The sequence below is a fragment of the Pristiophorus japonicus genome, chromosome 11 (assembly GCF_044704955.1).
Source record: "Pristiophorus japonicus isolate sPriJap1 chromosome 11, sPriJap1.hap1, whole genome shotgun sequence".
Classification (NCBI taxonomy): Eukaryota; Metazoa; Chordata; class Chondrichthyes; family Pristiophoridae; genus Pristiophorus; species Pristiophorus japonicus.
In genome coordinates, this window is record NC_091987.1 from 207,187,736 (window position 1) to 207,202,130 (window position 14,395).

The following is a 14,395-nucleotide window of genomic DNA, read 5'->3' on the forward strand; positions in this document are numbered from 1 at the left end:
GGCCGAGAATAGCTCCCTTGAAAAGCCAACATGCAGCCTGTGGGCTGGCATATACAGCCTTACGTCAGCGCACCAAGGAATATTTATCATGACAGGTCTCGCCATGTTCCAAATTATACATTAAATAGGCCGGTGCTTCTGATGGATGCTGGTGGGTGGCCTTGTTCACACGGTTTACATTTTAACCAAGACATTAATTGGATTCTAACTTCCAGTGCAAATGTTCTGGAGCCAATTAGATTTAAAGGTCCCCTGGACTCCGTCCGATCTTTACAGAAGAGCCACCCGATATGGTTGAAAAATGTTGCTTTGTCCTGTGAGCACACAGCCAGCCTCTGCCTGCGTTGTGTGCAGTCGCTCTCCAGACTGAGCGGTATGTGCTGGTCTTTTGATATTAGAAATGCATTTTTTTACATCTCAAACAGATCATAAAGAATATATGTAATTTTAAACTCTTTGGGGTAGATTTTAACTTTGGGCGCTACTGTAAAACGGATGACAGCGAATCGGCAGCCGATTTACATCTCGCGATTTTTGTTTCTGAAGTTAATGAGCCTCAGCCAAAGCTAAAGAGCCCCACCTACCCTTTACGAAAGGAGGTGGTCATCTTGCCCATCGGACGCAATTACCCCCACCCCCCCCAACTCCTCGCAATATTCCAAGCCGGAGCTCCGATCTCTGCTCGCTGTGGGCTATTTGGAGCAGGGCTCGAACCCAGCCCTTCTGAGCCATCCAGGCTCGTGTATCTATAGACCGTGTTCTAGTCTGGTCAGCTCCGCTGGGCAGGGCCACATTGTCCACATGCCAGACACGAGACTCCCAAAGCAAGCGCTCTACTCGGAGCTCCTTCACAGCAAACGAGCCACAAGTGGGCAGAGGAAACGTTACAAGGACACCCTCAAAGCCTCCCTAATAAAGTGCAACGTCCCCACCGACAACTGGGAGTCCCTGGCCAAAGACCTCCCTAAGTGGAGGAAGTGCATCCGGGAGGGCGCTGAGCACCTCGAGTCTCATCGCCGAGAGCGTGCAGAAATCAAGCGCAGGCAGCGGAAGGAGCGTGCGGCAAACCAGTCCCACCCACCCCTTCCCTCAACGACTGTCTGTCCCACCTGTGACAGGGACTGCGGCTCTCGTATTGGACTGTTCAGCCACCTAAGGACTCAGGTTAAGAGTGGAAGTAATTGTTCCTCGATTCCGAGGGCCTGCCTATGATGAGTCTAGAGCGGGGCTCGAACCCAAACATTCTGAGCCAGTGGTTATTCCGTCCGGGCGCGATGTCGGCCCAGTATCTTGAGACCGTATTCTAGTCTCCCCTCACTCTCTGGAGTGGGGCTTGAACCTTTCACCCTGCCCTCTCAGCAGCCACCACTCAGACCGAGGTTCCCTCCCCAAATACTGTACCACTGCGAAAGTTTGTTCTCAACACCCAAGCAACAAAATTACACGACTCTATCCTTTGAAAATAGGGAGTAGCAAAAACCAAGCCAGCTGGCCACTGCCCCCGTATGCTCCAGTCTGGGTGAGCGCGACCACTCACAATTGCGGTAGATTTTTGTGGCCTCTCTGAGTGCGACTGGCAATTTAGTGCCCAATTGTGGGCGATTTATGTTGCTTTTCACATCCAATATAAACTGGGTTGACTCTTGGCTCAAAAGCTTGGCTGTTGGCCTTTAGATTAAAGGCGAGGATAGGATTGAGGGGACTCCGTGGCAGTGAGGTTCTGACAAAGAGGTGTTTAACATCAGGAAGGGTTTAGATAGAGTAAATAAAGAGACACTGTTTCCAATGGCTGAAGGGTCAGTAACCACAGATTTAAGGTGATTGGCAAAACAACCAGAGGCAACATGAGGAAAACCTTTTTTACGCAACGTGTGGTTAGGATTTGGATTTCACTGCCTGATAGGGCGGTGAAAATAGATTCAATTGTCGCTTCAAAAGGGAATTGGGTAAGTACTTGAAGGAGAAAAAAATTACAGGGATATGGTGAAAGAGCGGGGAGTGGGACTAACTGGATTGCTCTTCAAAAGAGCCGGCGAGACTTGAAAGAAAGAAACACTTGCATTTATATAGCGCCTTTCACGACCACCGGACGTCTCAAAGTGCTTTACAGCCAATGAAATACTTTTGTGAAGTGTAGTCACTGTTGTAATGTAGGAATCACGGCAGTCAATTTGTGCACAGCAAGCTCCCACAAACAGCAATGTGATAATGACCAGATAATCTGTTTTTGCTATGTTGATTGTGGGATAAATATTGGCCACAACACCGGAGATAACTCCCTTTTGAAATAGTGCCAGGGAATCTTTTACATCCATTTGAGAGGGCAGTCAGGGCCTCGGTTTAATGTCTCATCCGAAAGACGGCACCTCCGACAGTGCAGCACTCCCTCAGTGTCGGCCTAGATTTTTCGTGCTCACTTCCCTGGAGTGGGACTCGAACCCGCAATCTTCTGACTCCGAGGCCACAGCTGACACAATGACATGATGGGCCGAATGGCCGTCTCCTGTGCTATTCTATGATTCCACAGCTTCTATTTACCAAAAATGATCTTGTCTCTCCGCAGTAACCGCTGATGACTTGAACTTATCCGGCATGAGGACTCTGGAACACGTGGCAGTCACAGTCACCATAGCACATCCGGCTCGGGGATCCCTGGAGCTCACACTGCACTGCCCCAGTGGGATGTCTTCGCTCATCGGAGCAAAGCGCATCGTGGACAGGTAAGCGGGGCCAGTGGAGGAGATGTTCCAGGTATCTTTCCCGACGTGGCTGAGGAAGATGCTACGACTACAAGGGGCTGGTAGCAGAATATCACTCTGGTGAGGTGTCATGCAGGAAGAGAGTCCGGTGGGGATGGTGGCTCTGTGATGCGGGCAAATTGGGTAGGGAATCTCCACACAGCCACGGAGATATACCTCAAAAGTTGGTCGTCTGGATGGGTGGGAGGTGATGGTCACCTTGGACACAGGAGTTATGTGGTCCAGAGGGGTGGACGGGCAAAGGGAGAATACTGGAGAAAAGGGAAGAATCTAATATCTTCAGCATCATCATCATCATCATCATAGGCAGTCCCTCGGGATCGAGGAAGACTTGCTTCCACTCTAAAAAATGAGTCCTTAGGTGGCTGAACAGTCCAATACGAGAACCACAGTCCCTGTCACAGGTGGGACAAACAGTGGTTGAGGAAAAGGGTGGGTGGGACTGGTTTGCCGCACGCTGCCTGCGCTTGATTTCTGCATGCTCTCGGCCACGAGACGTAAAGCACAGCAGCACATTGGTGAGTGGTGGGTGATGAAGGAAAACCACCGATGTCGAGGATCTCAAAAATGATGAACCTCATAGATAGAAAAACATAGAAAATAGGTGCAGGAGTAGGCCATTCGGCCCTTCGAGCCTGCACTGCCTTGGCAAGATGTGACTGTTTTGCCAAGTGGAAGTATTCTGAAGTCACTGAACACATGTTGCATTTTGAACTTATAATTTCTTTCATTTATATGATATCTTTCACCTTTATGATAAATATAAAGTGGGGCTTGGTGACTCCAAATGGAAACAGAAACGGCTCCAGGGCAGCCCAAACAATGTTCATCATTTGCCTTAAGGTGGGACCTTTGGAGAAGGGAAAGAAGCGAGTTTGTTAACTGGTGTTGATTATTAGGAAGTCTGAAAGAAATCCCAGAGCAATGCCTGTATCCTACTTCTCGATATCCCTGCCAGTCGGCCAGGCGTGGAGTAGGAATTCCCTAAAATGAAGTAATTAGGTTGGTGGACCTATTTTATTTTAAGCGCTGCTTTTAAACTTTTCTTTATGCTCATCAAGGTGATAGACATCACTGTTGTCAGGATTTCTCGCCTCAAGCATAGAGTTATTAACGGAGGCTTTCTTTCCTCTGCCGCACCATTGTGCCTTAACCCTCAGCCTCCGAAGAGAGTTCCTATTGCCTCAGGAATTTCTATTTCCCACACAAGTGTTACTTGGCTTGCAATCAATCGTTAGTTATTTAAAAATTCAATCTGGGGATCTGGGTGTCACGAGCAAGGCCGGCATTTATTGCCCATCCCCCCCATTGCCCCTCGAGAAGCTGGTGGTGAGCCGCCGCCTTGAACCGGTGCAGTCCGTGTGGTGAAGGTGCTCCCACAGTGCTATTAGGGAGGGAGTTCCAGGATTTTCACCCAACGACATTGAAGGAACGGCGATATAAGTCCAAGCCAGGATGGTGTGTGTCTTGGAGGGGAACTTGGAGGTGGTGGTTCCCATGCTCCTGTTGCCCTTGTCCTTTAGGTGGTGGAAGTTACCGGTTGGGAGGTGCTACAGAATTCGCTACCCATTTAAAAACCAGCGGCTTTGCACTAGTAACCAGGACTCCCGCTGGAGGGAGTAACTGAGGGAGCCCGTGGTGCACACACGCCAGAACACTAAATGGAATTTTGTTTTTCTGTTTGCACTGTTGTAGAATTGCTGTCAAAATTAATAGTTTAATATAGTTTTGTGTACACCAGCTTCCATGGTAATGTAAAACACTGGAGCTCAGTTGTTTACCACAATATAGCGAATTACATCAGAATATAAGAAATAGGAGGAGGCCATTCGGCCCCTCGAGCCTCCTCCTCCATTCAATGAGATCATGGCTGATCTTCTACCTCAACTCTACTTTCCTGCACTATCCCCTTATCCCTTGATGCCCTTAATATCCAAAAATCTACCGATCTCTGTCTTGAATATACTCAACGGCTGAGCATCCACAGCCCGCTGGGGTAAAGAATTCCAAAGATTCGCCATTCTGTGAAGAAATTTCTCCTCATCTCAGTCCCAAATGGCCGACCCCTTATTCTGAGACTGTGGCCCCTGGTACGTCAACTGCATAACTCACACAATTACAAAACTGACTCGCCAAATCTTAGTTTATTTATACCACAGGTTCAGTGACCTTGGCGTTATTACGACTAAGTTAAATCAGGATGTCAGTTATTTTATTATATGGGATATAAAGTTGGAAGGCAGTGCTGTGCTTTGTGCTGTGTTATACTGTGAATGATTTGTGTGCTGGTGGAGTTTAGTGTCGAGATGGATGGCTTGCTTGGTGTGTACATTGCTGACGATAGACAAAGGCCCAGAATTTACGGTCAGCAGCGAAGCGATAGCACTCGCCGCTGACCTCGAAGAAAGCTGCCCACAAAGATCGAGCGATCTCTGTGACGTGAATTTCAGCTCTGCCGACGTTAGTTTGAGTCTGGTGCCAAATCAAGTGGATCTCCAATGTTCAGCAACAGTGATGTCATCCAATAGACTAAGCAGCCAATCCCATTGAAGAATTCTCACAGACAGCAAACCAGGAAGTAAAATGCACAGATTCCAATTTATTTTTTTATAAATTTTAGAGTGAAATAAAGTTTGGGATATGCACATAGGATTAAGGTAGAAGCTGAAATATCATAAACAAAAAAATATATATTTTTAAAAGAACATAATTCTTTATCCTATTAATGGAAAAATTTGGCATTCCACAAATAAAAAGTTAGTCTTTCAGGGACAGAACAATTATTCATCAGTCAATACACTGTTTAAAAACCCCAGTTACACCTCTTTTAACCAGGCTTAACTTTATTTTTGGTGGACGGGGCAGGAGGAGAGGGCGGTGGGGTGGGGGAAGGGGGGGGGGGGGGAAAAAAAGAGTGATTTCAAAGTGATATTCCAGCGTAATAGGGGAAGTTTTGGACCTTCGGTGTGATTTGAGTTGATTGCCAGCCCCGGGGGGGGGGGCGATCCACAGCACAACAGGTGACGGAGCAGGGAGCGACTGGCAGCAAACCTCTGGATATTTGCGTTTATCTGCACATGCGGCGACTCCTGAAGTTGCAGTCAGTTTCAATGACGGAGACCACTGATAGTTTCGCCACCATTGCCCCCGCAAAATCCGGGTTTAAAAAGTGTTCATCTCAACGGAAGAAGTTAAAACTGGACGGTAACAAGAGAGTGCGAGCATTAACCAGCAGAGCCTTTACTGCATAACGTTTTGCGGCCAAATGTTTGTATAACGGCGAATGGATCAAGTCATTCGCACCAGGTAAAAATTGGTCTGGTCTGGGGAATGGCTATCTGGTCCAGAATGAATCCAGATCAAGAACTGAACGCGCTTACACTTTTGTCGGCCGTACTCACCTTGCGAGTGCGGGCACCGACACTGATTGCCTGACAGCACCTCCCCATATACATGAACAAACTCTGTTGCACATCTATCCATGCAGTCTGAAACCCATTTCCTATACCTGCCAGGGGGACACTCCGCTGGTTCACAGGAGCTGCACGAATTGGTTCTTCCCTCGCCAGAAGTTGGCATCTGTTTCCCGGATAGCATCGTTGAACTTTGGAGTTCCAGGGGTAAAGCATAGAAACATAGATGCAGGAGTAGGCCATTCGAGCCTGCACCACCATTCAATAAGATCATGGCTGATCATTCCCTCAGTACCCCTGAAGAATATATGTCTAGGACTAGAATTATTCCTTAATATCGCTGAAGGACTATTAGTCCCAATTAAAATATTAACATCATCTGGCAGCAATATTGTTTTAAACCTTGAAAAATCAGTGTTGATGAAAGGGTTCATTTGAACTTTTGAGGTGGCATTGACCCTGGGTGGAAGATTAGTCGTTTTTTCATTAGTACGGAGTCAGTTGGTTCTTTGATCTTTGTTGATCCTGTTTTAACTAAATTGGTTTTACTGAATTGGCTGACAGGATGTTTAGATTGGAGGAGAGGCTGTCTGGTGTCCTACCTTTGTCCTGAGAGGGAATGTTACCTTGTCAGCACGCGTAGCATTGCACACACCCCACACACATCCAGCTTGGTGTTTATCATGTGCACCATCGACCTCTCATCACTGAGGGAAAACATTTTGGTTCAAAGCTCTGAAATACAATCTTTAAACTCTTGGGTCCTAAGATATGCCTGTCTTGCATAATTGGTAAACCCAAACATCAGTCGAAATGAGGTCCTTTTATGAATTGTTTTTCATTTTTGGGGGATTTGTTTCGACATCAATCTTCAGACTGTTACTGTTCCATATTTAATCGGGCAATATTTTGTCTATTTTTGGTTTTGCAGCTGCTGAATATATTGCTGGTTTTACCAGATATTTCTCATGTTGAGGGAAAGGAACTGTTGCTATATGTGGTCGCCGGTCTTTGAAAGAAAATATTCTTGTGTGTTTTTTAGAAACCTTTCTCCTTTGACTCTGGTGAATATTTCCAACAATCCTTTTATTGTTCACTTTCAAACCTGCATTTGTATTTTGCAGCAGAACTCCGTGTTTCTGGATCAGGATCAGAGAGTATGGCAGGCAGTGACTAGTGGGGTGCCGCAAGGTTCAGTGCTGGGACCCCAGCTATTTACAATATACATTAATGATTTGGACGAAGGAATTGAATGTAATATCTCCAAGTTTGCAGATGACACTAAGCTGGGTGGCGGTGTGAGCTGTGAGGAGGATGCTAAGAGGCTGCAGAGTGACTTGGACAGGTTAGGTGAGTGGGCAAATGCATGGCAGATGCAGTACAATGTGGATAAATGTGAGGTTATCCACTTTGGTGGCAAAAACAGGGAGGCAGAATATTATCTGAATGGTGAAATTAGGAAGAGGGGATGTGCAACAAGATCTGGATGTCATGGTACATCAGTCATTGAAAGTTGGCATGCAGGTACAGCAGGCGGTGAAGAAGGCAAATGGCATGTTGGCCATCATAGCGAGAGGATTTGAGTATTGGAGCAGGGAGGTCTTACTGCAGTTGTACAGGTCCTTGGTGAGGCCATACCTTGAGTATTGTGTACAGTTTTGGTCTCCTAATCTGAGGAAGGACATTCTTGCTATTGAGGGAGTGCAACGAAGGTTCACCAGACTGATTTCCGGATGGCAGGACTGACATATGAAGAAAGACTGGATCAAATAGGCTTATATTCACTGGAATTTAGAAGACTGAGAGGGGATCTCATAGAAACATATAAAATTCTGACGGGATTGGACAGGTTAGATGCAGGAAGAATGTTCCCGATGTTGGGGAAGTCCAGAACCAGGCGTCACAATCTAAGGATAAGGGGTAAGCCATTTCGGACCGAGATGAGGAGAAACTTCTTCACCCAGAGAGTGGTGAACCTGTGGAATTCTCTACCACAGAAAGTTGTTGAGGCCGTTCATTATATATATTCAAAAGGAAGTTAGATGTGGCCCTTACGGCTAAAGGGATCAGGGGTATGGAGAGAAAGCAGGAATGGGGTACTGAAGTTGCATGATCAGCCATGATCATATTGAATGGTGGTGCAGGCTCGAAGGGTCGAATGGCCTACTCCTGCACCTATTTTCTATGTTTCTATGAACAATTTTTTTTTAAACAAGGCAAATGCGAAGCAAATACCTTCTCTGCACATGGCAAATGCGAAGTGAATACCTTCTCTGCACACGCTCTCCCTCTCCCACTTCCTTTTGCATCTCAGCCCTTTACTCCTTTTATTAATAATTCTGCCCCAAGCACTGGAATTCCCACCCTGAACCTCTCTACCTCTCGCTCTCCTCTTTTAAGACGCGACTGAAAACCCACCTCTTTGATCAAGCTTTTGGTCACCTGTCCTAATGTCTCTCTATGTGGCTCTGTCAATTGTTGTCTGATAACGCTCCTATGCAGTAGCAGTTTTACTACATTAAAGGCGCTATATAAATGCAAGTTGCTTCCACTATTTCCATCGAATAGAGCATTCCATTCGCTAATAATCCTCTGCGTTTTAAAAAAAAAAATGTTGTTCTACTCTGTCCCTTTTTGTTATTTTCGTGGCGATTTAAAATTTACTACCCTAGTTACCAATTTAGGTCAAGTGATTTGTTATTACTCAAAAATGGGGGCTTTTTAAAGGAAAATTACGGTACTTGTCATAGGTGTTCAAATTGGCAGGATGTGTTGGGTCCCGTCTCACCGTAAAACACTTGCTCTGATTATGTTGTCGCAAATTTTATTTTTTGAAGAGTAAGTAGGGGATTTGAGCTGCCCGGGTTCACACAAAATGTAATGGAGATTTGGACGAACTGATTCAACACGAAGGAACGGGTTCCAGAGACGTAGAATGGTTTCGGAGAGGGGCAGAATTAGATTCAGGATATGTGAGAAAGGATATTGGCTGATTGAGATCAGACTAAAAGAGGCGGGCATGTTAAGCCAAATGGCCTCATCCTGTAGTTCGGAGTATTCTCCATCCACCTATTGGCAGATATATCAAGGATATGACTGCATGCGGACACCCCAGGTGAGGTTAGCAACAGCCGCTCAGTTTACACTCTGTTTCACCACCCGCTGTTTCCTTTGTCCGGATGGAGAGCTGAATTAAATTGCCTCCCTGGGTTGCACGGTTGAAGGGAAGTTGAATCACCTGATTAAAAAACGGCTGTGCCAGATTGCATCTTTTAAATTAAAAGTAGATCTCTGAGAAGCTATCCAGTTACTTCAACTTTACGCTCCAGAAGCACAGTCAGGACACTCACTGGTATTTGGGGAAAAGTGGAAAAGGGATTTCTGGTGCAGGAGATTTTTTTTTTCTGTGAAGCTGATAAGGACATAAGAATTAGGTGCAGGAGAAGGCCATTCGGCCCCTCGAGCCTGCTCCAATGAGATCATGGCTGATCATCTATCTCAACTCCACTTTCCCATTAGATCCCCATATCCTTTGATTCTCTTAATATCCAAAAATCTATCGATCTCTGTCTTGAATATACTCAATGACTGAGCCTCCACAGCTCTCTGTGGTAGAGAATTCCAAAAATTCACCACCCTCTGAGTGAAGAAGTTTCTCCTCATATCAGTCCTAAATGGCTGACCTCTTATCCTGAGACTGTGACCCCTGGTTCTAGACTCCCCAGCCCAGGGGGAATCACCTTCCCTGCACCTACCCTGTCAAGCCCAGTAAGAATTGTGTATGTAATCAGAAGAAACATTCGGTAAAGAGTGCTCGAATACAACGTCTGAAACCCGGCAGCCTCGGGACCAAGACCGTGCCGGTTTTCGGGTTTTGCTGGATTTCGGACCTCGCTGTTGGCGGTCCTCGCCGATCCTCACTGTTCCTTGCCGCTTCTCACCGTTCCTCACCGCCTGCCAATCCTTGCCGATCCTCACTGTTCCTTGCCGATTCTCGCGCCCGCGGCCCACCAGCGCTGCGGTTTTTTTCACCGGTTTCCTGGTCCCTTGCTGAAGGTGTAGAATGACACTGGCGGCAGTGGTGGTGAATGTTAGTGTGGCAACAGGCTGGGCTGCTGAAAGACAGCACGTGGATCTGAGCACCAGTGGACCCTTTCATATTCTTTCTGCCTGCGCAGCCCTTTTAAGAGGCTGTGGGGTCTATTGAGAAACAGCGCGCATGCGCAGTATTTCCTATATAAAATCCGGTGAGCGGGCTGCTTGATGCTGATGAGTGACAGAATAAGGAGGCGAGTCTTTTGTCTATTCCTGTTCCCTACGCCTCCCACTCAGTCTTCTGAGGGCCAGCTCCCTTCACCTCGATAGAGGAACAAATAGGAGCAGGAGTTGGCCATTTGGCCCCTCGAGCCTGCTCCACCATTTAATAAAATCATGGCCGAACTGATCTTGGCCTCAACTCCGCTTCCCTTCCCACTCCCCGTAACCCTTGACTCCCTTATCATTCAAAAATCAGTCTATCTCCACCTTAAATACATTCAATGACCCAGCCTCCACAGCTCTCTGGGGCAGAGAATTCCATATGTTCACAACCCTCTGAGAGAAGAAATTCCTCCTCATCTCTGTCTTAAATGGGCGATCTCTTATTCTGAAACTATGCCCTCTAGCTCTAGATCCCCCCCCCCCCCCACGACAGGGAAACATCCTCTCTGCATCGACCCTGTCGAGCCCCCTCAGAATCTTAGACATTTCAATAAGATCACCTTGCATTCTTCTAAACTCCAAGTACAGGCCCAACCTGCTCAACCTTTCTTCATAAGTCAACCCGCTCATCTCAGGAATCAACCTCGTGGACCTTCTCTGAACTGCCTCCAATGCAAGTATAGGTAAAACCTCCCTGATCCGGAATTCCGAAAACCGGAATTGTCCAAAAACCGGACGTTTTTGAGGCGGCCAAGATGGCTAAACATCGGGCGGCGAGGGACGAGGAAACCGGTAAAAAAGCGCAGCCCCAGAGGCTGCAGGCGCGAGGAGCGGCGAAGATCGGTGGATCGGCGGGTGGCGAGGAGCAGAGGTCGGCGAGCAGCGCCAACAGCGAGGTCCGAAAACCGGCTCAGTCTCGAGGTTGCTGGATTTCAGGCGTTGTACCTGTATATCCCTCCTTAAATAAGGAGACCAGTACTGTACGCAGTACTCCAGGCGCAGTCTCACCAACGCACTGTACAGCTTTAAAAGAAGCCTTTGCGTGGCCAATACCTCGACGGTGTCCATTGCCGACCAGCGCAGGAAACGCCCGCGCGAACATACAACGGGGCAAATTCCGGCTTTTATTGAGTGCAAGTCCGGCCCAGCCAGGCTGCGTGTATGTGGTACGATTAGTTGATGCTGCGTGTCAGTCAGTAGAGAACGGTGATTGTCCCAGACAGAACATTCTGTCCGTTGTCAGCGAACGGCTGCCTAGTAATTCTCGTGTTACTGTGATTAGCTGCTTTCAAACACAACGCAGCGGCAGCTGGCCTTCATTTCCGGTTGGGGAATGGGCACCCGGGCTCTCTGCCCCCTGCTCCAAATGCTTTTGTTTCGCTGCAGTAATTGGGCCTGTTCTCAATTACCTTGTGCTTTCTGCATGTTTTCCTTCAAGTGCAATTAGCCGCTTCGCTGCCAACAAGATCGCACACGTCAAAACCCAAATGTTTTGTTTCTTCTCTCTCTCTCTCTCTCTCTCTCTCTCTCTCTCTCTCTCTCTCTCACTCTCCTGGAAGAAATGACGACTCCTGTTTTACAGGCCCCGGCATCTCTTTGGCACCTATCTTCAGCAGCTACCTGTGTGTGGGCACAGATATGGAGTGCCCGTCGGCTATTCCACCACGACGTGCATCACACGGCTGACCCAGGCTATTTGACCACGGAGTGCATCGCACAGTTGATGGGCTATTCACCCACGGAGTTGCATCACGGCTGGTCCCAATCCAGCCAGGTGAACTTTCCTGCAAGGGTCACCTGGAGAGCAGTTAAGGGCCAGAAATATGGGTGTTTGTTTTTTTACTCCTCTCTCTCCCCGTGTGCCCTGCCCCCCCACCTCCCCCACACCCATCCAACTTAGCGGAGGTGCTGCCATGCCTCCCAGGTAGATCAGGATGGGTGCCTCCAACATGCCCGCCCTCACCTTGCTAATGGCCCCAACTCCAAAATTTGAGACAGGGTCGGTGATTGTGGGTTTCATGCGTCTATTGAAATTGGAGGCTGGGCTGTGGGTAGGCAGAGTCTATTCCCTCCAAGGGGAGGCGGAAGGCAAGAACCAGAAGATTCTGGGAGAGAAATGGCGAAGATCTTCTATACTCTTTGTTGCTGACTCGTACCACAAGTACCATAACACACTGGGGGTAAAACTGTCGGTGTTGGATTGGCAGACCCATTTAAAAACCCTGCCTGATTTTCAATTTCAAATGGGGAGGGATTGATAACAGCTGGCTAGTCTGATACCTCCAGCCTTTCGCCCAGACCAAAGTAGAAAGTCGCCCGAACTCTCTTCTATATGAGGTCGATGACCTTTCGTCTGTCAAAAGGCCATCAATCTGAAACGTTAACTCCGTTTCTCTCTCCACGGATGCTGCCTGACCTCCGGAGTATTTCAGCATTTCAGATTTCCAGCATCCGCAGTATTTTTGAGCACAAAAATCTAGGCTGACACTCCAGTGCAGCGCGGAGGGAAGCGTTGCACTGTCGGAGGTGCCGTCTTTAGGATGAGACGTTGGCTCTCTCGGATGGACGTAAAAGATCCCATGGCACTATCTCAAAGAAGAGCAGGGGAGTTATCCCCGGTGTCCTGGTCAATATTTATCCCTCAAACAACATAACAAAAACAGATTATCTGGTCATCTGTTTGTGGGAGCTTGCTGTGCGCAAATTGGCTGCCGCGTTTCCCACATTACAACAATGACGGCAATTCAAAAGTACTTCATTGGCTGTAAAGCGCTTTGGAACGTCCGGTGGTCATGGAAGGCGTTATATAAATGCAAGTCTTTCTTTATTTTGTATTTCTATTCTATGTGACCTTGTCGAGAGAGGAGTTGATTACCCAGCTTGCGGGGTGAGGATTTTCTGGTGGCACTGACTTGTATTTTTGGCGGCTACAGACAGGCTGAGTATTGAATTGGACTGTGCAGACCACTGATGCCCGGGTGTGGTTGTTTGTTGGCATGGAACCCTTACAACGTTGCACAGAAACAGGCCATTTAGACCAGCACACTGGTTTTCCCGCTCTTCTCCTGCTTGCTCCCTACTCCTTCAATATTCCTCTTTTTGAAGATCTATTGCCTTTTCATTGAATTGATTTGACTGCTTCAACCACAGCTTTGTGGCAGACGATGCCGCATTCTAACCACCTCTATGTCACAAGCTTTTTTTCTTGTTTCTCATCCTTGTTTTCAAATCCCTCCAGGGCCTCGCTCCTCCCTATCTCTGTAATCTCCTCCAGCCCCACAACCCCCCCCAAGATGTCTGCACTCCTCTAATTCTGCCCTCTTGAACATCCCTGATTATAATCGCTCGGCCATTGGTGGCCGTGCCTTCTGTTGCCTAGGCCCCAAGCTCTGGAACTCCCTGCCTTAACCTCTCCACCTCTCGCTTTCCTCCTTTTTAAGACGCTCCTCAAACCCTACCTCTTTGACCAAGCCTTTGCTCATCTGCTGTCATTTCTTCTTCTGTGGCTCGGTGTCAATTTATTTTATTTTATAACACTGCTGTGAAGCTCCTTGGGGTGTTTTACTATGTTAAAGGCGTATATAATAAAAATTGTTGTTACTTCCTGTTGTTAATGAAACTTTTTAATACTGCATAAGCTGTAAAGTGCTTCGGGACGTCCAGCGGTCGTGAAAGGCGCTATATAAATGCAAGTCTTTTTTTTTTATATCTTATGCCTCTGGTTGCTGTTCATTGAGTAGTGGAAACAGTCTATCACTATTTACTTTATCATTACCCTTAAAGATACAATCTGCCCTGCAGTGTAAACTGAGTAGAATGCACTACGTTGCGAGCTTTGGGTATCACAGCGACTTTGCTTCTCGAGTCTAAACACAACAAAAGTTAATGATGATTATAGTGGCAATAAACGATAAATTGCTGAATCACTCAATTACTGGACGGGTCAGTTTACATCTTCCTTTGCTGACAGTCCCTAGAGCAGCGTCTACATCTTACACGCGTGATGAGAGTACACACAGAAAG

General features: G+C 47.3%; 1 protein-coding gene across 1 annotated transcript in view; it reads left to right on the forward strand.

Annotated features, from left to right (window-relative positions):
* LOC139275662 (proprotein convertase subtilisin/kexin type 7-like) overlaps nt 1–2,745 on the forward strand; it is a 233,456-nt gene extending 230,711 nt beyond the window's left edge. The window contains exon 13 of the mRNA XM_070892830.1: nt 2,564–2,745. Within this exon, the coding sequence (XP_070748931.1) occupies nt 2,564–2,724 (161 nt within the window). The 3' untranslated portion in view covers nt 2,725–2,745. The remainder of the gene's footprint in view (nt 1–2,563) is intronic.
* Nucleotides 2,746–14,395: the final 11,650 nt, after the last annotated feature.